General features: G+C 47.8%; 1 protein-coding gene across 1 annotated transcript; it reads right to left on the bottom strand.

The window, feature by feature from the left end:
- Positions 1–1,943: 1,943 nt before the first annotated feature.
- FTSJ1 (FtsJ RNA 2'-O-methyltransferase 1) lies at positions 1,944–17,455 on the bottom strand (the record flags this gene model as incomplete). Its single annotated transcript, XM_080718865.1, has 11 exons — positions 1,944–2,093; positions 12,094–12,291; positions 12,376–12,473; positions 13,118–13,201; positions 13,304–13,406; positions 13,494–13,547; positions 13,633–13,685; positions 16,280–16,358; positions 16,800–16,890; positions 16,978–17,047; positions 17,335–17,455. 11 exons carry the CDS (start codon positions 17,453–17,455, stop codon positions 1,944–1,946), a joined length of 1,101 nt encoding a protein of 366 aa, XP_080574991.1.
- Between the last annotated feature and the right edge of the window lie 6,669 nt (positions 17,456–24,124).

Below are 24,124 nucleotides of genomic sequence, written 5' to 3'. Positions count from 1 at the left end.
GTCTCAGCCTCCCGAATGCTAGGATTACAAACCTGGGCCACCATGCCTGGCTGTTGGAAACAGGGTCTCTCTCGGTTGATGAGAGTCTCACTACTTGCTGAGGCTGTCCTAGAACCTTTGATCTTCTGTCTCAGCCTCCCAAGTACTGGAATTACAAGCACGCACCACCATGGCCAGCTTTTATTTATTTATTTATTTAGCAACAGGGTCTTGTTGAGTTTCTGAGGTTGGCCTCGAACCTGAGATGCTCTTGTCCCAGCCTCCCAGTTACTAGTACTACAGGTATGAGTCACCATGACCAGCCCTTTCTTCTCTTGTGGTACTGGGGATTGATCTCGGGCATTCTACTACCTCTGAGCTACACCCCCAGCCTGATTTTATATTTTATTTGGAAACAAGGCCTCACTAAGTTGCTGAGGTTGATCTCAAACCTGTGATCCTCCTGTCTCAGTCTCCCAAGAACTAAGATTATAAGCCTATGTCACCATGCTTGGATTTTTTTTTTAATTTTGAGACAGGGTTTTGCTAAATTGCCTAGGCAGCCTTGAACTTGTGATTTTTCCTGCCTCAGCCCTCCAAGCTGCTAGGATTATAGGCATAAACTGCATACATACCAAGATATACTGTGCTTTTCTGTGGTACTGTGGATAGAACCCAGGGGCATTCTACCTATGACTTATATCCCAGCCCTATTTTATTCTTTATTTTGAAACAGGGTCTCTTGCTGGGTATGATGGCACATGCTCATAATCCCAGTGCTTGAGAGGCTGAGACAGGAGGACGACAGGTTTAAGGACAGCCTCAGCAAGTAGTGAGACTCTCATCAACCTAGTAAGACCCTGTTTCAAAAATAAAAATCAGCCGGGCATGGTGGCGCACGCTTGTAATCCCCGCGCTTGGGAGGCAGAGACAAGAGGATCGCGCAGGTTCGAAGCCAGCCACGCTGGCTTAAGAGACCCTGTTTCCAAATATAAAAAAGTATAAAATAGGTCTGGGAGTGTAGCCTGGAGGTAGAAGGGTTTCCAGGAACCCCAGTACCAAAAAATAAATAAATAAATAAATAAATAAACTGGGCATAATGACACACGTTTGTAATCCCAGGAGAATAGCAGTTCGCGGATAGCCTCAGCTACTTAGTGAGGCCTTTTGCAACTCAGTGAGATCCTGTTTCAAAATAAAGAATAAGCGGGGCGTGGTGGACAGCCTCAGCTACTTAGTGAGACTCTGTTTCAAAATAAAGAATAAAAAATTGTGCAGGGGGTGTAGCTCGGAGGTCAAATGCCTCTGGGTTCCATTCTCAGACAAAAAAAAAAAAAATTGCTGAGACTGTCCTCGAACCTGCAATCCTCATGTCTCAGCTTCCCAAGTACTGGGATTATAGCTATATGCCACAACACCCAGCTCCTTTTAGCATTCTGAGTCTTGACAGATACTTTTGGGTAACCACCACCTTTTACAATCCAAGGTAGCTCACGGTCCTCTGTGTGGAACCCTGCCCTGAGTGACTCCCATCTCTCAGAGAAAAAGCCAAAGTTTTCTCTATGGACCACGAAGCCCTACTGATTCTCCAGCTCGCTCTGCTCCAGCCCCACTGGCTCTGAGTCAGATATGCCAGGCATGTTCCTTTATCAGGGCCTTTACACAGGCTTTCCCTTTGCCTGGGCCGCTTCCTCCAGACATGCTCCTCCCGGGGTCACACTGATTAGGAAGAGGACACTCCTGGGGTCATAGAGACTAGAGAGTTGGACGTTCCAGAGGTTGCTGGACTGGGAAAAACCCATTCCTAGAATGCCACTAACTGAGTTGCACACTCGCACGGGAGTCACCCAGATCGGACACTTCTGTGATCATGTCGTTTGAGGTGTGCTGACTCATGGCGCCACTAAGGCAAGACTGCGGAGACTCCCGCGGTCATACAGACTACATCGTTGCCACCGCTGGACTCAGAACATGGGGTGGAGACGCTCCGGGGCCCCACTGGCTCTTGCATGGACACAGACGAACTGGCGCTGTAGTGCTGTGGATACTTCCATGGTTACACAAGGCCTGTGTTGGGACACTTCTGCCATCACTCCTGGGTTGTGCATATACGTCTGGTCAGGGTGACTGGGGTGTGGCCATTCTTGTGGTCACACTAACTCGGGTAAGAGTCTGGGGTTACATCACTATGGCGTGGACATCAGACTCACACGGAGTGAGGCGCGGGCATTCCTGGAGTTGCACAGACAGGCGTGGTCATTCTTGTTGTGGTCAGAGAGTCAAGTGTAGATACACCTGTAAACACAGACTCCAGAGTTTACGCTCAATTTAGCCCGAAGGCTGAGAAGCGGTATACTCCAGAGGTCACCACTGTCACTGGGCGTGGTGGTGCAGGCTTGTAATCTCAGTACTTGGGAGGGTGAGACAAGAGGCTCCCAGGTGTGTGGCCTGCTTCAGCATCTTAGCAAGGCCCTCAGCAACTTAGTGAGACTCTGTTTCAAAATTAAAAAAAAATAAAATAGAGTTGGGGTATAGTTTAGAGGTAGAATGCCTCTTAGTTCAATCCCAAGTACTGCAAAAACAAATAAACAAACAAAAAACACACCACTTTCAACATGGGCCTGGACACTGCTTTTAATAGATATGCGGGCCGGGCGTGGTGGCGCACGCTTGTAATCCCAGCATTCGGGAGGCTGAGACTGGAGGATCGTGGTTCGTGGACAGCCTCAGCTACTTAGTGAGGCCTCTGCAACTCAGTGAGACCCGGTTTCAAAATAAAGAATAAAAAATAGGGCAGGGGGTGTAGCTCAGAGGTCAAATGTCCCTGGGTTCCATCCCCAGACCCGAAAAAAAAAAAAAAAAAGATATGCGGGTATATTTTCTTTAGGTCACACATACTGGGGTGTGGCCACTTAGAGTCACAGCCAGGTAAGGAAATACCTGGGATCACAAATTAGGATGTGGATAGTCCTTGGGTAGTAGAGAATTTGGGTTTAAAAAAAGAAGGATTGGCTGGGCTCCTGTTTGTCATCTCAATATTTGGGAGACAGAGACAGAAGGATGGCAGATTTGCATCCAGCCTCAGCTACTTAGGACCGCCACAACTTAATGAGACCTTGTTTCAAAATAAAGAATAAAAAATAGGGTTGGTGGTGTAGATTGGAGGTAGAATGCCCCAAGGTTCAATCCCTAGTACTGGAAAAAAAAAAAACCCATAAAGGATTGAGTTGCAGAAAATGGTTGTCTATAAAGCTAGAGAGTTAAAAAAAATTGTGTACTGGGTACTGAGCTTAGGGACACTGTACCACTGAGCTACATTCCCCAGCCCGTGTGTGTGTGTGTGTGTGTGTGTGTGTGTGTGTGTGTGTGTGTGTGTTACTGGGGATGGAACCCAGAGACGTTCTACCTTCAAGCTATACCCCTAGCCCTAAGATTACAAGTGTGCACTGCCATGCTCGGCTTCCTCAGCCCTTTTTTAGTTTTTATTTTGAAACAAGGTCCCAGTTGCCCAGGCTGTCCTGGAACTTGTGATTCTCCTGCGTTAGCCTCCTGAGTAGCTGGGATTATAGCAATATGCCATCAAGCCCAGGTCCAGCAAATTTCTGTCAGATATTTAAGAGGTTCCTAAACTAAAAAAAATCATTTTAGAAGCCGGGTGTGGTGGCATGCCCGTAAATTTTAGTACTTGAGAGGCTGAGACAGAAGAATCACAGGTTTGAGGACAGCCTCAGCAACTTAGCAAAGACCTTAAAAACTTAGTGAAACCTTGTTTCTAAATAAAAAAAATAAAATAGGGCTGGGGGTATAGCTGAGAGGTAGAATATCCCTGGGTTCAATCCTCAGAACCATAAAGGAAAAAAATTTGGTGAGAAACCCTTTAGCATCTGATCAAATCTGTGGATCACATCACAGAACTTCTTTTTGGTGTGACTAGGAATTGAACCTAGGGGCATTTTACCTCTGAGATACATCCCCAGCCCTGTTTATTTATTTATTTATTATTTATTTTGTGGTACTGAGAGTGGGACCCAGGGGTTTTTCTACTTGCAGGCTATACTCCCAGACCTATTTTTTACTTTATTTGGGAACAGGTTCTCACGAAGTTGCTGAGAGCCTCACTAAATAGCTGAGGCTGGCTTCGAACCTGTGTGATCCTATCTCAGCCTCCCAAGCATTGAGATTACAAGCATGCACCACCACACCCGGCCTGCTTTTTTATTTTGAAAGTCTTGCTATGCTGTGTTGATTTGGCCTCAAATTTTTAGACACAAGGGATCGTCCTGCCTTAGCCCTCAAAGTACGGGGACTGCAGGTGCATGCACCTGTGCTGGACTCACTTTGCAGTGCTGGGGATGGAACTCAGGACACTGCACACTGGGCAGGCCGCTCTACTCCAGCTCTTGAAATATATATTGGTACTGGAGGTTGAAACTAGAGGTATTCTACCTCCAAGCTACACCCTTATCCCTATTTTTTTGAAACAGAGTCTCACTGAGTTGCAGAGTGTGTCTTACTAAGTTGCCAAGGCTGGCCTTGAGCCTGAAACCATCTTGTCTCATCCTTGCCAATACTGGGATTACAGGCCACACGCAGCTTTTAGAATATTTTTAAAGCATATACACACACAAAGGATTACAATGAAAACCAATTACATTGAATTATGATCATCACTGCTTTTGTTTGTGTGGCACTAGAGATTGAATCCAGCAGTTTCTACTTCTGAGCTATACTCCCAACCCTATTTTTAATTTTTTTTTGTGGTACTGGGGGCTGAACCCAGGGGTATTTTACCTCCGAGCTACACCCCCAGCCCTATTTTTAATTCTTTATTTTGAAACAGGGTCTCAGTAAGTTGTGGAAGTCTCAATAAGTAGCTGAGGCTGGCCGCAAACCTGCGATCCTTCTGTCTCAGTCTACCAAATACTGGGATCACAAGTGTGCGCCGCCATGCCCAGCTATCACTGCTTATTAAACAGCAACAAAGCTGAGATGCAATAGTACACCAACTTTTTCTTTTTTGGTGGTACTGGGGTTCCTAGAAGCCCTTCTACCTCGGGGCTACACTCCCAGACCTATTTTTATACTTTTTTATTTGGAAACAGGGTCTCCTAAGCCAGTGCATGCGGCTGGCTTTGAACTTGCACAACCCTCCTGTCTCTGTCTCCCAAGCGCGGGGATTACAAGCGTGCGCCACGCCCGGCCCTAAACCAACTTTTTTTTATTAGAACATCAAATTATAAGTTTTGCTCTCATCCAAATTGGTAAAGAATGAGAATTATATTTCAAGATGTTGGTAACAACTGACTAGCATTGGCAGGGAAACTGCAGGTACCACTTTTACTGTTGAGATTTGGTGCCACCATTTATAAATAAAAGAAAAGCTAAGTTTTTATATTAGTGACAATAAAAATGTAATATTTCATTTTTTTATTATCTTGGAGTTCCATTGATTATGTTTTTTAATTTTTTATTGGCGTATTATATTCATTCATCATATTGGGGTTAAAAAATGTAATATTTCTTTTCTTCCATTAAGTTTATGGATATCCCTGATGTCTATCCAGGTTAAAAACTCCTCCTTTCAGGACAAATCCTGGACATAATATGGACGTCCCGAAAGAGGTTTAGAGAAGAGGAAGTCTTTCCACAAGCTCATGAGATCCTGCTGCAGTGCAGCAGACTTCTCTGCTGTTTCTTTCCTCGTCGTCCTTCTGAGCGTAGTAGCAGATCCCACGCTTGTTTGCTTAGGTCCCATTGATAGTTGAAAACAAGTTCATTAAGCCAAGTTCTGGTTTTTCCTGGTAGGCAGCAACTTCTGAGTTAGCTCGCCGGCTACCTAAGGGCCAAAGGGAAAAAAGTTGTAAACAAAACTATGTTCTCAGGAGCCAAGTAGCTCAGTGGTAGAGTGCTTGCCTAACACATTGTGGGGATGTGTTCAGTCCCCAGAGTAGCAAAAAAATGTTCCCACGTTCTTCTCGTACGATCACTGTTTGCTAAGCTGCTAACATTTTTGTGACCTTTCTTTCTAGTTAAATGTGAATGATATCATGCAAGAAAATGCATAAAATATATATGTTCTTTTAAATATAAGGCACTATTTTGTAAAATTAAAGGATACTCTTTTTTTTTTCTAGTACTGAGGATGGAACCCAGGGGCACTGTACCTCCGAGCTACACCCCCAACCCTATTTTTTAGTCTATTTATTTATTTATTTTTCTTTTTGCAGGTCTGGGGATGGAACCCAGGGGCATTCTACCTCCGAGCCACACCCCCTGCCCTATTTTTTTATTCTTTATTTTGAAACGGTCTCACTGAGTTGTGAACGGTCTCGTTCTAAGTCGCTGAGGCTGGCCAAGAACCGTGATCCTCCTGCCTCGGCATCTCAAATGCTGGGATTACAAGCGTGCGCCGCCACGCCCGGCTAAGATACTCATTTTCACTGCTATGTAGATCTTAATTTTTTATGTGGTACTGGGGATTGGATCCGGAGGCATTCTACCTTTGAGCTACACTCTCAGCCGATTTTATTTCTTATTGGAAACAAGGTCTCCCTAGGTTGATTAGGCTGTCCTCGAACCTGTGATCCTCCTGGCTCAGCCTCCCAAGTACTGGGATTACAGGCCTGCGCCTTCACACCTGGCTTGTTTTATAGTTCTTTACTGTAAACAGACCTTAATTTAATGGGCATTTCTTTTTTAAAAATTTTTTTGTGGTACTGGGGATAGAACTCAGGGGCTTTTCTACCTCTGGGCTAAACAGATCTATTTTTATATTTTCTTAGAAACAGGGTCTCACTAAGTTGCTGAGAGCCTCACTAAGTAGCTGAGGCTGGCTTTGAACCTATGCGATCCTCCAGTCTCAGCCTCCCAAGTACTGGGATGACAAGCGCGCACTACCATGCCTGGCTAGTATTCCTTTCTTAGGAGTGAAACTGGCACACGTGCAGCTTTAGTAGATAACATCTAACAGTTCTCCAAAGTGGCCACACCCTTTTCTGTTCCCAGCTTTTTTTCTTCTGTGTATGTGTGTAGGATACTGAGGACTAAACCAGGGGATTTCAACCTCTGAGCTACATCCCCAGCCTTATTTTGATTTTTTTTAGTTTGAAACAGGGTCTCCTTAGATTGCTGAGAGTCTATGTTGTTGAGGCTGTCCTCAAACTTCTGATCCTCCTGTCTCAGCCTCCCAAGTACTGGAATTACAAGTGTGTACCACCATACTCAGCTTTATAAGACCTTTTTTTTAGTGTGTGGTACTGGGGAAGGAACCCAGGGGGATTCTACCTCTAAGCTACCCCAGCCCGATAGTTTATTCTTTGAGATAGGGTCTCACTAAGTTGCAAAGGACCTCACTAGGTAGCTAAGGTTGGCTGCAAACCATGACCCTCCTGTCTCAGCCTCTCGAATGCTGGGATTACAGGCGTGTGCCACCACACCTGGCTTTTTATAAGACCTTTTTTTTAAAAAAAACTTTTACTTTTGGTACTAAGCATTGAACCCAGGAGCAGTCTACCTTCAAACTATACCCCCAACCCTCTTTTATTTTGAAACAGGATCATCTGGGCATGGTAGAATTTATCTGTAATCCCAGTACTTGGGAGGGTGAGACAGGAGGATCACAGGTTCAAGGACAGCCTCACAAGTAGTGAGACTCACCTCAAACTAGGGAGACTCTGTTTCAAAATAATATAGGGTTGGGGGTGTAGTTTGGAGGTAGACTGCACCTGGGCTCAGCTCCCAGTACCCCCCACACAAAAAACAGGTTCTTGCTAGGTTGCTGAGAGTCTAAGTTATCTGAGGCTGGCCTCAAACTTCCAACACTACTCTCTCAGCCTCCCAACTACTGGGATGGTAGGCATGTATTATACTTGGCTACAGGGCCTTTTAAATAATGAGGAAAGCTGGGTGTGGTCGCACATGCCTATAGTCTCAGTAGTTGTGAGGCTGAGATAGGAGGATTGCAGGTTGGAAGTCAGCCTCCACAATTTAGCAATGCCCTCAGCAACTCAGTGGGACTGTTTCAAAAGAAAGGACTGGGAGCGTAGCTTAGAGGTAGAATTGCCCCCAGGTTCAATCTGCAGTACCCAAAGATAAACAAACAGGCAAATATTGAGGATTGTAAGTATCTTTTCCCAGTGTAATTTGCTGTTTCAGTTTTTTTTTAGTGGTGCTGGGGATTGAATACAGGACCTTCAGTGCCCTACCACTGAGCTACATCCCTACCCATTTCTATTTTTTTAAAGGTGCCTTTTTTTTTTGGTTGTACTGGGGTTCCTGGAAGCCCTTCTACCTCCGGGCTACACTCCCAAACCTATTTTATATTTTTTATTTGGAAACAGGGTCTCTTAAGCCAGCGAGGCTGGCTCCGAACCAGTGCGATCCTCCTGTCTCTGCCTCCCAAGTGCGGGGATTACAAGTGTGCGCCACCACGCCCGGCCTTAAAGGTGCCTTTTTAACAGGAGACAATTGGAATAATATGCTTGGCCACTGTCAGAAAAGGACATCTTCAAGCTGGGCGTGGTGGCACACACTTGTAATCCCAGCGCTTGGGAGGCAGAGACAGGAGGATGGCTGGTTCGAAGCCAGCCTCGCTGTCTTAAGAGACCCTGTTTCCAAATAAAAAATATAAAAATAGGTCTGGGAGTGTAGCCCGGAGGTAGAATGGTTTCCAGGAACCCCAGTACCACACACACACACACACACAAAAAAAAAAAAAAAGAATAAAAAATAGGCCAGACGTGGTGGCACAGCCTTGTAATCCCCGCGCTTGCTTAGGAGACCCTGTTTCCAAATAAAAATATAAAATAGGTGTCTGGGAGTGTAGCCCAGAGGTAGAAGGGTTTCCAGGAACCCCAGTACCACCAAAAAAAAAAGAGAGAGAGAATAAAAACTAGGGCTGGGGGTGTAGCTTGGAGGTAGAGTGCCCCTGGTTCCATCCCCAGGGCCACAAAAAAGGGGACAGCTTCAGGGTTGGGGGTGTAACTCCATGGTAGAACACTTGCCTTGCATGCATGAGGCCCTGGTTCAATCCTCAGCACAACCAGAGAGAGAGAGGGAGGAAGAGGGGGAGAGAGAGAACGAACAAAGGGACAGTACCTAACATCTGGGGTTTTGTCCATTCATTCTGCTACAGGTCAACTGGGCCCTTGCTGTTTCCAGGCACACCAGGCAGTTCCACCTTCACTGGCCTCTCCCTGAAATGCCCTTTCCCTAGATAAGCACTTGGGAGTCCCTTCCTCAGCTATTTCAGGTCTTGGATTAAACACTACCTCAGGGATGTATGTCAGCTTTTCATGACATCTCTTAATTTTTTTTTTATTCTTTATTTTGAAATGGGGTCTCACTGAGTTGCAAAGGGCCTCACTAAGTAGTAGCTGAGGATGTCCTCCAACCACGATCCTCCCATCTTAGCCTCCCAAATGCTGGGATTACAAGCGTGCGCCACCACGCCCGGCTATGACATCTCTTTAAAAACTGCAAACAGCCGGGAGGCACACGCTTGTGATCCCCGAGCTTGGGAGGCGGAGACAGGAGGATCGGGCTGGTTCAAAGCCAGCTGCGCTGGCTTAAGAACCCTGTTTCCAAATAAAAATATAAAATAGGTCTGGGAGTGTAGCCCAGAGAAGGGTTTCCAGGAACCCCAGTACCACACACACACACACACACACACACACACACACACACACACACACACCAAAAAACAAACAAACAAACAAACAAAAACTGCAAACAGAAGCTGGGCGTGGTGGCACAGGCTTATAATCCCAGCATTTGGGAGGCTGAGTAGCTTGGAGGTAGAATTTCCCTGGGTTCCATCCTTAGTACTGCAAAAAATTTAAAAAATGCAAATAGAGTCAGACATGGTGGTACACTTTTGTAATCCCAGTACTTGGGAGGCTGAAACAGGAGTATCTCAGGTTCACAGCCAGCTTAGTGAGACCTTCCACAACTTGAGACCCTGTTTCAAAATAAAGAATAAAAAAAATGGGCCAGGGGTGTAGCTTGGTATTAAAATGCCCCTGAGAGCCGGGCATGGTGGCGCACGCTTGTAATCCCAGCATTCGGGAGGCTGAGACAGGAGGATCGCAGTTTGCAGACAGCCTGAGCTACTTAGTGAGGCCCTCTGCAACTCAGTGAGACCCAGTTTCAAAATAAAGAATAAAAAAATAGGGTAGGGGGTGTAGCTTGGAGGTCAAATGCCCCTGGGTTCCATCCCCAGACCCGCAAAAAAAAAAAAAAAAAAAAAAGCCCCTGGGTTCAATCCCCAGTACCGCAAAACAAATACAAATACAAAAAAAAAAAACTCTGTACAAACAACTATGCCTAGAATTCCTGATTCTCCGCACTCTGCTTTATCTTTCCTTTTTTTTCATATTCTGTATCACTTTTACATGTTACATAGTCATGTGCCTTTAAGAAAAGGGACTTGTGAGAAATGTATCCCTAGGCGATCTTGTTACTGTATGAACATCAGAGAGTATACTTCCTCAAACTAAAGTAGCCACAATGTCACTAGGTGATAGAAAGTTGTTTATGGGACCACCACAGTATATGGGATTTGAAGCCGACCAAAACTTCACTATGTAACACACGGCTGTATCGTAAGTAGTGACCTACTGTGCTATTTATAGTAGGTATGCACATTCACAGACTACTTTGTTGCTAATTACCTCTTTCCCAAACTAGCAGCTCTGAGAGGACTGAGCTATTTGCCTGTTTTGTTCCGCGCACTATCTCCAAATCTAGAAAAAATGCCTAGCACACATCATGTACTATATGTCATAAATATACACTCAGTGTCTCAATATAGAAAATGTTTACAGCAGATCCCAGAGTAGGACAACGGATATTTAGTAGATGTTGCTGGTTGAGATTCCGTGAGCTGATGCCACTATTGCAGTCTGGCTGAGTGCTAAAGTCTAACCCTGGAGTTCTAGCTAGGGCCTGAGGCTGAGGCGGGAGGATTACGTGAGACCAAGAGTTCAAGATGAGCCCCGGCAATACGGCGAGACAGCCATCTTTAAAAACATGAAGCCGGGTATGGTGGCACATGCTTGTCATCCCAGTACTTGAGAGGCTGGGACAGGACGATCACTGGTTTGTGGCCAGCCTCAGCTACTTAGGCCCTCCACAACTTGGTGAGACCCTGTTTCAAAATAAAGAATTAAAAATAGGGCTAGGAGTGTAGCTCAAAGGAAGAATGCCCCTGGATTTAATCCCCAGTATTGAGGGGGAAAAAAGAAAGAAAGTAAATCTATCTCAGGGAGGGTAGGCTGAAAGCAAGGAAGGAAGGAAGGAAGGAAGGGAGGAAGGCAGGCAGGCAGGCTGGCTTCCTAGGTTGCTGAGAGTCTAAGTTGCTGGGGCTGGTCTTGAACCTGCAATCCTCCTGATCCTGCTGTCTCTGCCTCCCAAGTACTGGGATTACAGGCATGTGGCCTTTACTGAGTTTTTAATTAAAAGTGCTCTTTACTAACCAGGCACGATGGTGCATGCCTATCATTCTTTTTCTTTTTTTTTCTTCCTGTGGTACTGAGGATTGAACTCAGGGAGATTCTATCTCCAAGCTATATCCCTAAGACTTTTTTTTTCAAACAGGGTCTAACTAGGTTGCTGAAAGACTCAATGAATTGCTGAAGTTGTCCTCAAAACTGTGATCTTCCTGTCTCATACTTCCAAGTACTAGGATTATAGGCCTGCGCCACCACACCCAGCTAGATACCTGTAATCATAATACTTGGGAGACTAAGACAGGAAAATTGCAAGTCAAAATAAAATAAAAAAGAAAACGAAGAGGGATGGGGGGTATAGCTCAGAGGTAGAATGTTCCTGGGTTCAATCTCCAGTACCAATCAATCAACCAAAGTGCCCTTTACTCCAACCCTCAGATAAAGAAGCAAACTTACCTTATTGTGTTAAGGTGGACAATTCACTTCATTGCTTTCCATCTACCCAAGAAAAAGAACAGAGATTCAGATATATTTTCATTCGTTATGCCTCGGTTGCCCCATTGATTCTTACAGCTATTGGGAGGCAAGAAAGAGAAACCATGCGATTTAGGGCAGAAAGAAACACACTGGGAAGGGTCAATGGGGGCTGAGTGCCAAGGTTCCAGACCTCAGAGGCCAGCAGGGTGTTGTGCTGAGGGGCGGCCAGGGGCTGCGGTAACGTGTCCACTCTGCTGAGGGGGCAATCCTGGGGGCAGAGCTCCTTGGCAAGCCTCCCCTTCTTCTTCAGTATGCAGGCTTCTTGGTATGGGGGGGAGATGGGGGGCTGTGTGGGTGGAGTATACGTGTACTCGGAGCCATCCTCTAGCTGTGCAGACACAAATGGTGGGGAGATGGTAAGGACCTGGGAATCTCGGATAGCCTCCCCGCCTCCTGCTTACCGGGCACTCACATCCAGTGGGTAACTGCGGTCCGAATCATAGGCGCTCAGATCCCCACAGGTCACAAAAGGCACAATGATGCGGGTGGGACCATCCAATTGGTTGAAATCTGAGTCTTAGGAGACAGCAGAGGTGAGACTGAGGAAGGGGCTGGTCCTCCTCACGCACTCACCAGCGCCCTCTCACCCTTCTACCAGCAACCTTGCCTTTGCTTGAGATCACCTCCTTGGGGCAAGGGGGCCTTCCTACCATCACCACAAACCCTGCTCTGACTGCTCACCATGCCCGGTCCACCCTACATGTTATACATGGCTTGGACCTTCTGTCACTGCTGTGATCCCCACGAAGGCAGGCTCTGCCTTTTCCCACTGGGGCAAGACTCAAGGGCGTGGCTTGGGACAGAGTGCTTGCCTAGTGTGTGCAAGGCCCTGGTTCTGTCCCCAGCCTCCCCCACAAGGACCCTCAGGGGTTGAGAGTTGGACATAGGTGATCTCTCCCTGGGGCTGTGGCTAAGGGTTTTCCCAAGTCAGAACTTATTAGCAAGTAGAGTCTTTCCTGGGAAAGGCTCAAACTCTTCTAGGGACAGATTTTTATCAGGACCGAGCGTGATTCACTACTAGGGAACTAACTGGGCTGAGGCTCCTCCTGGAATAAAACAGCTGCCGGGAGTGACTGAGGCTAAGGGCTCTCAAGGGTTGTACAAGGGTGGCAGGAGGCAGTCTCCAGGGATGGGCCCTCGGCTCTGGCTCTCACCGTACGAGTGGTCCAGCAGGGGTTTGGTCAAGTCCGGCATGAAGCCCTCAGGAGGGTCATAGCCCTGACAGACAGCGAAGGCCTCTGCGGGAGAAGCATGCAGTGAGGGGGACAGTCTGCCGCCTCCGCTGTGTGCAGGCAGCGTTTCCCAGCACCCCTGGCCGGCCTGGCCTCCATCTCACTGACCGATGCTGGAGTTCCGGCTGCTCCTGGGCTTGGCGCAGCGCACGCTGGAGAAAAAGACGCGCAGCTGGCTATACAGCAGGGTCACATCACGGCCTCGAAATATCTGTAGGGTGAGGAAGCAGAGATGGAGGGGTGAGGGCAGCCCCTAGAGAACTCACTCTATGCTCCACCAGGTTTCCCCCAGATTTACCTTGGTCACAAAACAGCCCCCTGGCTTTAGGACATGGGTAGCAATATTCAGAGCCTGTGGGGAGGACAGGTGGCTGAGGCTGAGGTGGAGACAGATGGCAGGGGCCGAGGCGGGCGGGGGTGGGGGCAAAGCTACTCACGGCTAGGAGGAGCTGGGCCTGCATGTACTCATCCACGTCATGGAGGCCGGTGACTGTGGTGAGAGGAAAAGCGTTAGAGGGCCCAGCTGGTTCAACGTACTGCCTTGTACCAGGAAAAATAGTTCCCAGGCTCCCTGCCGGCTAAGGTTCTCCATGCAAATTAATATCTGTCAAGTGGATGCCTATCCTGAGTCCCTAACCCTTGGGAAGCAGCACGACTGTTTCCGCCTCCAGCCCAGACCCACATGGCTGACGCCAACGCTCTCCCAGGTCTGAATCCAAACTCCTCCCTTCCCAAACCTGCTTTTCTCACCACTCCCCATCTCACCTGATCCTTCCAGGTGTTCAGGCCAAAAACCTTAGCCCCCTTGATGCCCTTCCCCTACTCCTCACATCCCCAGCCTTGGCAACCTACCACCTCGACTTGCACAACCTCACCTCACTTGACCCTCTCCTTTCCGTGGCAGCTACCACTGTCACTCCTCACTCGTACTACTGCGGTGACCTCCTCTGCCCTGGGGCCCTGCTTCTACCCTGGCCCCTCCCAGGGTAGAAGTTTTTTTGGGGGGGTTGGTACTAGAGATTAAATCCAGTGACCTTCTACCTCTGAGCCACACCCCCAGCATTTTACTAATTTTTCTGGTACTGGGGATTGGACCCAGAGGCATTTCACCCCTGAACTATACCCTCAGCCCTTTAGTTTACTGTCTTGAAACAGGGCCCTGCCAGATTGCTGAAAGCCTTGCCAAGTTATTGAGGCTGGTCTTGAACCTGCAATCCTCCTGTCTCGGACTCCCAAGTGCTTGGATTATAGGCATGTGCCACGATGCATGGCTATTTTGAAGCAGGGCCTTGCTATGCTGCTGAGGCTGGCCTCAAAACTGTGATCTTCCTGCCTCAGCCTCTTAAGTACGGGAATCACAGGCATGAGCCATTACACATGGCTGCCTATGCTAAAGCTCTGCTTGGGTTGCTCTTCCTCCAGACATATCCACGGCTCACTTTCCCACCTCCTTCAGGTCTCTGCTGTCAGGTCAGTGAGGTCTTCTCTGTCTACTTCATTTAAAATTCCAACAGGTACTTTCTTCCTTTCCTGTTTCATTGATTTCCTTATGGTACCTATCAAATTTTTTTTGTGGTATTAGGGATGGAACCCAGGGGCATTGCACCTCTGAGCTACACCCCCAGCCCAATTTTTTTTTATTATTTTGAAACCGTCTCACTGAATTGCAAAGAGCCTCACTAAGTAGCCGAGGCTGTCTTTGAACCACGATCCTCCAGTCTCAGCCTCCCAAATGCTTGGATTACATGCGTGCACCATCATGCCCAGCTTCTATCAATTTTTAACACTCTACATAGCTCATCCATTTTTTTTGGTGGTACTAGGGGTGGAACTCAGCGGCTTTCTACCTCTGGGCTATACTCCCAGACCTATTTTATACTTTATTTGGAAACAGGGTCTCACTAAGTTGCTGAGAGCCTCACTAGGTACCTGAGGCTGGCTTCAAACCTGTGTGATCCTCCTGTCTCAGCCTCCCAAGTGCGGGGATTACAAGCATGCGCCACCATGCCCTGCCTAACTCATCCATGTATATTCTTTTCCATGGCTCCCATTAGAATACCACCTCTAGCCAGGTGTGGTAGCGCATGCTTGTAATCCCCGCACTTGGGAGGCTGAGACAGGAGGATTGCGCAAGTTCAAAGCCAGCCTCAGCTACTTAGGGAGGCTATCAGCAACTTAGTGAGACCCTGTTTCCAAATAAAGTATAAAATAGGTCGCCGGGCGTGGTGGTGCACGCTTGTAATCCCCGCGCTTGGGAGACTGAGACAGGAGGATCGCACAGGTTCGAAGCCAGCCTCAGCTGCTTAGTGAGGCTTTCAGCAACTTAGTGAGACCCTGTTTCCAAATAAAATAGAAAAAAGGTCTGGGAGTATAGCCTGGAGGTAGAAAGCCTCTGGATTCCACCCCCAGTACCACCAAAAAATAAATAAAAATAAAAACATAAAGTATAAAATAGGTCTGGGAGTATATCATGGAGGTAGAAAGCCCCTCAGTTCCACCCCCAGTACCACCAAAAAAAAAATAATACCAGCTCTACAAGGTCAGAGATCAGTGAGAATTTTTTTTAAGTATTCAAGATTGAACCCAGGGCTTTGCACATGCTAGGCAAGTGCTCTACCCCTCAGCTAAGCCCCCATCCTTTAATTTTTTTTTTTAATTTTGAGACTATATCTTGCTAAATTGCCCACACTGACTTTAAACTTGCAATTTTCCTGCCTTAGTCTCCCACGTCACTGGGATTACAGATCAGTGAAATTTTATTCATGAATATTTTCCCAAACATAACAGGTGCTCAGCAAATGTGATTTTCTTTGTTTCTTCTTTGTGTGTGTGTGTGTGTGTGTGTTATTGGGGATTAAACTCTAGGCCTTGCATATGGCTAACATGCACGAGGCTCTGGGTTTCATACCCAGCACCATTAAAACAAAAGAAAACAAAAACTGAAAGGGGGTACAGAGTGAAGACAGAGGCATAAAGCAGGCAGAAGAGGAGGGTAAACGTTGCCATATATGGGGAAAGCTGAGCGCAAAGGCAGAAAAAAATCAACCGAGGTGAAAGACACAGAAAAGGACACCCCCTGTTTACCATCGGGAGCCCCATCGCACACCACTAGGTCCGCAGGGCAGCCCTCAAAGTGCTGGATGATCTCCTTGGCAGTGGAAAGCTACGGAGAGAGGGACAATGAGTGGCCGCAGAGCTCCCCGCTGCTACCCTTTAGCCCCAGCTCCTATGGCCCTGGTGGGGAAAGCCTTGGGTGAGCCACACTCTCAGCCCTTGCCATCTAAGACACGGGTCCATCTCTGGGGACCCAGCCTCATCACTTTTTGTGGTCTCTCTGTGATGACAACCTGCTGGCACCGTTTCTCTGCTGTTAATCTGTTTTTCTTAGTCTGAGTTTCTCTTCTGTATCATCATCATCATCATCATCACAGTACTGGAGATGGAACCCAGGGCTTTGTGCATAGGTAGGCAGGTGCTCAACCACTCAACCACACCCCAGCCTTCTCTCTGTTGCTATTGCTCTTTCTCCCTTCCACTTTCTCCAGTCCCCTGGTGGGGGGCCTTTACCCAGGATACACCTCAACACCCATAGCCATGCTCTCACCTGGGTGATGTCTCCCTGGATCTGTATCACACCTGCTAGTGGAGCCATGGCCTGCAAGTCCACAGCCACCACTTGGCCAGACCCTTTTCTCCTGTGAACAATGTGGCCCGTGTCAGCCCAGTTTTCACTCAGGGCCCCTCTTCTACCCAGCTCACCCTCCTGGGCACCCCATACTCACCCAATCTTCTGGCTCAGCACCTGGCTCCAGCTGCCTGGGGCTGCACACAGGTCAACTGCCCGTGTAACACCTGGGCACACACCGCAAAAGCATACTGGTCAGTTGCACCCACCTCTCCAACCTGAGAACCCTGCAAAGTTCACCTCTCTCCCCTGGGAAGCACCTGTGTCTCTTTACTGTCCAGAGACACAACTCCTCTCGGGTAATTGGCCCATCTACCTGCTTGTCTCCCTGCCCGCCCCAGAGATCCTCCGAGTCAGCCTACCCACAGCAGGAAGCTCAGCGGACTGAGCCATCTTTGTATCTCCTGTGTTCATGCCCCACCCCTGCGTGACTTGCCCGTCAGTTATAAGGGACCTTGGAAGAGCTGGAATTCTTCATCGAGTTGCAGCAGCTTGAAGGCACTGCGGGCCCGCCAACCATTCTCCTTGGCCAGGCGGTAGTAAACATCCCGCTTGTCCTTTGATGTCCGTCCCATCTCACAGTTTGCCCAGGGACCTGCTGGCTGTCAGCTGATGCCACCCTGTATCAGTAACCAGGTGAGTGGACCACCACCTACCTGTGCAGGGCAGAGAGAATCACACACACTCAACTGAACACGTGAGCCCCACAAGACAGGTCACTCAGCACTTAGGCAGACCAAAGCCCAGACACTGAACCCACTGACCTCGGGTGCCACTGCACAGTCCCCCAATCACTTACCCCTCAGATCCCATAAACCCAACACTTACCTGATAGAAGACCCTGTCCGCCACCGAGCACCATCACTGGCACTCTGCACAGTAATCTCAATGATTCTCTCAACCCTCCACTACTTACCCCACCATGATCTCATGGACCATTTCTCCAGGCGTTTCCATACTCTCTAGATTCACAGAACCCTCTCAGCCCCCCAATAATCCCTTGCTCTCACCCTCATTACCTAAGATTACCACTTTGTACTCCCAACCCCCTTAATCTCCCTCTGTTCACCCTATACGCCATTAACCCCTTAAGTGATCAGGCTCCCAGTAATTCCTTTATCACCACATCCTTCACCCCTCCCTCTTAATGCCTGATGGATCATGCCCCCACTAAACTCAATTAGCGCTTCATCAGACCCCATTAACTCCGCGCTCCAATGCATCCCTCACAGATCACACCAGTGGCCTCGAGTAAGCCCTTCAGTAACACGAATCCCACTTCTCCCGATCCTCCCCTCGCTATCTGTCCTGCCCTTCACTGGTCATTTGATGGCCATATCCCAACAGCTTCCTGTTACCCACTCTTCGCTTGCTCTGTCCCCACTGACTCTTCCACAGTCACGGCGCGGGGATCCACTACAACCCCATCGGTCTTTCATTATTTCTTCGTTCACCGCTATTCCTGTTAATGCCTTGACCATGACCCACACCTGGCTCTATTATTCCCCCACAGCCTTACCATGATCGCTTCGATAACCCGCTGAATATCATGCCTTCATCAATCCCTTGGGAGACACCCCCATCCCCATCTCACTATCTTCTAGTTGCCAGATCCACAATCTCATTACTAAATAATCAATGAACACGCCCCATCGCCTCCCAGCAACATAGCAACTAAAACGCTATTAGCCCCACTGATTCCCCGGTGGCACCCCATAAGACTTCTACTCTCGAGTTCCATGGAACTTCGCTAAAGGCCCTCTGTGCCACGCCCCCATTCAGTCTTCCTCCTCTCAAAGGCCATGGCTCACTAGGACCACGACATCTCGCCACATGCTCGTCCCGCATTCTAGTTCCCTTCTGTAGATAAACACTGCGTCTGGAGCCTTCCTGGTGCTAGACGCCCCACCTATGCACCTGCAGGACTGAAAACGAGCCTCCCTCCATCCCTGCGGGTGAGAGAGCGGAGGGAAGCCCCCACAGTCCCCGCCCGAGTCCACGCCTTCTGTGTCCCAGGGCCTACCTTAGCTCCGGGTGCTGGGAAGAGCGAGAGGAAGGAGGCTGGTCCGCTAGCAACCCGATCCTCGGCCAGAGCACAAACCAGTGAGAAATGGTAGAGCTTCAGTGGGTGTTCAAAGCTGATCTGGATCAGCACCTGTCACACATGCCTAAGAGTTACAGCCGCGTGGCAAAGTTAGCAACGTGGGATGCTTTCGCTCCGGCAAAGTCCAGACCCGACCCCAGCGTACAACGTGAGTCCGGTCGTCCCTGTCTACGTATTCGCGTCACCCGAACTTCTGTTCCCAGCATGCAATGGGCACGACCACAGCGGCTGAACTCACGCACCGCATGGCCGAAACGTCGCGAGAACTGTTCTTTGTTCCTTTGTTCCAAGGCCAACATCGATTTACTCCCCCACCTTTCTCTTTTTGCACCTCCATGGTCGTTTAGCCCATGGACTACATTTCCCAAGATGCAACGGGCACGACCAACCGCGCCAGTTTGTATTACGAGTGGCACAAAATTACCGCTAGGGGCGTGAACCTGAAAATGAGGACAGGGCATTGATGAGTGCGCCGGCGCGCGGAAGCTGCTCTTCTGCAATTTCTAATACCACTTCCGCCGGTGGGTAGCACTGCCTTTATTTTTGTCGTTTCAGAAATTCACTTTCCTCTTCTGGAAAATGGGGATAACCGATGAGGTAGAGTTCACAGCAGTTACGGGAGGGTTAAAGAAGTGTGGTCTAGAGTTAAGTGCACCAATAATCTCAGTACTTGGAAGGCTGAAATAGCAGGATCGCAGATTCGAGACGGTACTCAGTAATTTAGCGAGCCCCTTGGCAATTTAGTGAGACCCTGTTTGGCTGGGGTGTGAGTCGGTGGTAGGCATCCTAGATTCAGTCTGCAGTACCGAATTATTTAACTCATCAAAAAGGCTGTGTCGGGCGTGGTGGCGCACGCTTGTAATCTCCGGTCTTGGGAAGCAGAGACAGGAGGATCGCGCGGGTTCGAAGCCAGCCGCGCTGGTTTAGGAGACCCTGTTTCCAAATAAAATGTGTATATATATATATATATTAGGTCTGGGAGCGTAGCCTGGAGGTTAGAAGGGCTTCCAGGAACCCCAGTACCAAAAGAAAAATAATAATAATAAGGCTGAGCCTTGCGTGGTGGCACATGCCTGTAATCCCAGTACTTGGGAGGCTGAGAGAGGAGGATCGCAGGTTCGAGGACAGCATTGGCAAGTAGTGAGACTTTCAGCAACCTAGCGAGATCCTATTTCCAAACATAAAAAGGGCTGAGGGTAGAATGACTCTGGATTCAAGTCCCGGTACCAAAAATAAAGATTTAAATAATAAAATCATTGGATTGTAGCTTTGTGTCCCTGAGTTCAATCCCCAGCGCGCGCGGACACACAAAAAGAGGTGTAGTTTAGGACACTGTCCTTTCAAAATTGTGTTTTCTCAAACATTTCTTAAACCATTTTGGGGGGGATGCCGAGACAAGAGGATCACAGATTCATGGCCAGCATCAGCAATTTAGTGAGACCCTCTGCAGCTTAGTGAGACCCTGTTTCAAAATAAGAAATAAAATGGGGCTGGGGAGCCGGGCGTGGTGGCGCACACTTGCAATCCCCCCTGCTCTTGGGAGGCTGAGACCTGAGGATCACACAGATTTTTTTTTTATTTTTATTTTTTGGTGGTACTGGGGTTCCCGGAAGCCCTTCTACCTCCGGGCTACACTCCCAGACCTATTTTTACATTTTTATTTGGAAACAGGGTCTCCTAAGCCAGCGCGCGCGGCTGGCTCCGAACCAGCGCGATCCTCCTGTCTCTGCCTCCCAAGCGCGAGAATTACAAGCGCCACCACGCCCGGCAGGATCACACAGATTTGAAGCCAGCCTCAGCTACTTAGTAAGGCTCTCAGCAACTTAGTGACACTCTGTTTCCAAATAAAATATAAAATAGGTCTGGGAGTGTAGTCCGAAGGTAGAAAGCCCCTGGGTTCCATCCCCCGTATCACAAAAAAAAAAAAAAAATGGGGCTGGGGTTGTGATTCAGAAGTAGAATATCCCTGGGTTCACTTCCCAGTACCAAAAAAAATTGTTTTAATTCCCATAGATACATAGATATACAAAATATATAGATACATAAGATACACAAGCACATCACCACCCAGTGCATGAAGCATAAATATAATAATGGAAATGTCTGTTACAATGTTTCCCATGTGCCAGGCACTTCTTCCTGCTCCCACTTGTGTGCTGGTAAATGGTTAACCGGCTTTTGGCAACGGGAGGGCTGGTTTCTAACACTCTAGTTTCCATGGTTTACATACTACCATCTTGTCAGATTTCAGGTTACCATCATGTAGTTTCTAAAACTAGGGTGCAGTGATGCAACTATATATGATTTCTACCAGACAGATAAAATTAGAGTAAATGAGCTCAAGAGAATAGAGAAATAAATAAAACTCAGTAAATAATTAAGAAGTGATGGATTTGATTATCTTTATAAATCTAATTCAGCCAGACTTGGTGGTGCACACTTGTAATCCCAACATTCAGGAGGCTGAGACTGGAAGATCACAGTTCCCAAATGCTGGGATTATAAGCGTGCGCCACCACACTTGGGTTTTTATTTATTTTATTTATTTAATTATTTAATTATCTATTTATTTATTTTGCAGGTCTGGGGATGGAACCCAGGGGCATTCGACCTCCAAGCTACACCTCCTGCCCTATTTTTTTTAAATTTTTTTTCTTTTAACAATTTTTTTATTGAACATAAATAGTATACATTTAAACTATATTTGGTGCCCTCTCCCGCCGCCCCCGTTTTCCCTCCCCCCTCCCACCAATGGTTGTCCAGGTTAACCATGTCTTATTCATAATTTTACACATGTTCAGGTGTAGACCCTCATTAATCAAGATCAGCCTTCCTCCTCTCCTATCTTTCCATTCAAACTTTGCTGGTATTTCCCCTCCATTACCTGGAGTCCCACTGGTATCCTTTGTGTCCTAGTTTGCTGCCCTATTTTTTTTATTCTTTCTTTTGAAACCAGGTGTCACTGAGTTGCAGAGGGCCTCACTAAGTAGCTGAGGCTGTCTGCGAATCACGATCCTCAGGTCTCAGCCTCCCGAATGCTCAGATTACAAGCGTGCGCCACCACGCCCACTTACACTTGACTTTTTAAATAAAAAATAAAATAGGGTTGGGGGTGTATAATCTCAGTGATTCAGGATGCTGAGGCAGGAAGATTGTAAATCCAAGGCCAGCCTGTGCAATTTAAAAAATTTTTAATGAAATTTAAAAAATAGGGTGTAGTTTTTATTGTAGTACTGGGGGTAGAACCAGGGACTTTCTACCTCCGGGCTATACCCCCAGACCTATTTTCTACTTTATTTGGAAACAGGGTCTCACTGAGTTGCTGAAAGCCTCACTAAGTACCTGAGGCTGGCTTCGAACCTGTGCGATCCTCCTGTCTCAGCCTCCCAAGCGCGGGAATTACAAGCGTGCGCCACCAATGCCCAGCTTTAGGGTGTAGTTTAATGATAGCTCACCTCTGGGTTGGATCCCCAGTAACACAACACACACACACACACACACGGTATGAAGAGTAATAAAACCTGGTGAAAAGGAAGAGAAGAAGAGTAACGGGTTGAGTCGCTATTCTTTTAATTTTTATTTTGAAATCGGGTCTCGGTAGGTTGATGAGTCTCACTACTTGCTGAGGCTGTCCCTGAACCTGTGATCCTCCCGTCTCAGCCTCCCAAGTACTAGGATTACAAGCGTGCACCACCATGCCCGTGTGTGATTCTAGAGTTTGAACCCAGGGATATTCTACCTCTGAGCTAAACCCCCAGCCCTTTTTATTTTGTATTCGGCAAAAAGGGTCTCGCTAAGTTGCTGAGGCTGTCCTTCAACCTGTGATCCTCTTGTCTCCACCTCCCAAGTACTGATTACAGACATTCACAGTCATGAGGGCTTTTTTTTTTTTTGGTGGTACTGGGGTTCCTGGAAGCCCTTCTACCTCCGGGCTACACTCCCAGACCTATTTTTTATACTTTTTTATTTGGAAACAGGGTCTCCTAAGCCAGCGCGCGCAGCTGGCTTCGAACCTGCGCGATCCTCCTGTCTCTGCCTCCCAAGCGTGGGGATTACAAGCGTGCGCCACCACGCCCGGCATGAAGGCTTTTTTTTTTGAGGGGGGAATAGATCTCCCTTTGTTGCCTTGGCTACCTTCCAACTCCTGGGTTCAAAGGATCCTCCTGAGTTCCTATTTATTTATTTAGGCACTGGGGATTGAACCCAGGTATGTTTTATCCCCGAGTTTGTTTGTTTGTTTGTTTGTTTATTTATTTATTGTGGGTCTAGGGGTGGAACCCAGAGGCATTCGACCTCCGAGCTACACCCCCTGCCCTAGTTTTTATTCTTTATTTTGAAACAGGGTCTCACTAAGTTGCAGAGGGCCTCACTAAGTTGATGAGGCTGTCCGCGAACCACCATCCTCCAGTCTCGGCCTCCCCAATGCTAGAATTACAAGCGTGCGCCACCACGCCTGGCTTTATCCCCAAGTTTATACCCCTAGCCCTTTTCACTATTTTTATTTATTTATGTGGGGGAATACTGGGCATTCCACCTCTGATCTACACCCCCAGCCCTATTTTTTTTGAAACATGGTCTCACTATGTTGCCGAGCTGGCTGTGAACCTGTGATCCTTCTGTCTCAGCCTCCCAAGAACTGGGATTCCAGGTATGTGGACCCCACAACTGGTTGTGACTTGCTCTTTTCAACACCTGCAAACTGGAGAAGAGTCCCGAGAATACCTGCAGAAGTGCATTCTGGGAAGAGGGACAGCAGGAAGCAGATCAGAGTGGGCACGGGTGCGGGCTATTCCGGGAACTGAGTGAGTGCGTGTACAGTCCTTATGTGAGCTTGGCCAGGCAGGGATCCCTGTTGTTCTGTTCACAGCTGCCTCCCAGCACCTAGAACAGGACCCCAGCACACAGCAGATGTACAATAAATGTTTACTCAAACCACTCTTTTGTGTTTTTGTACCCTCATTCTTTACTCAATGGTGCGTTCTGTATTTTTGCTGAGCCTTGAGAAGAGGAATAGATAGACACAGAGACTCCTGAAGGGGATCTCTAGGAGCCAGGGAAGAAGGGACAGATTGGGGTGTAGCTCGGTGATACACCACTTGCCCAGCGTGAACGAGGCCCAGGGTTTGAGCACCATCGCTGC

Source organism: Muscardinus avellanarius (genome assembly GCF_963383645.1).
Source record: "Muscardinus avellanarius genome assembly, chromosome: X".
NCBI lineage: Eukaryota > Metazoa > Chordata > Mammalia > Rodentia > Gliridae > Muscardinus > Muscardinus avellanarius.
This window is presented reverse-complemented; position numbering and strand designations above follow the sequence as displayed.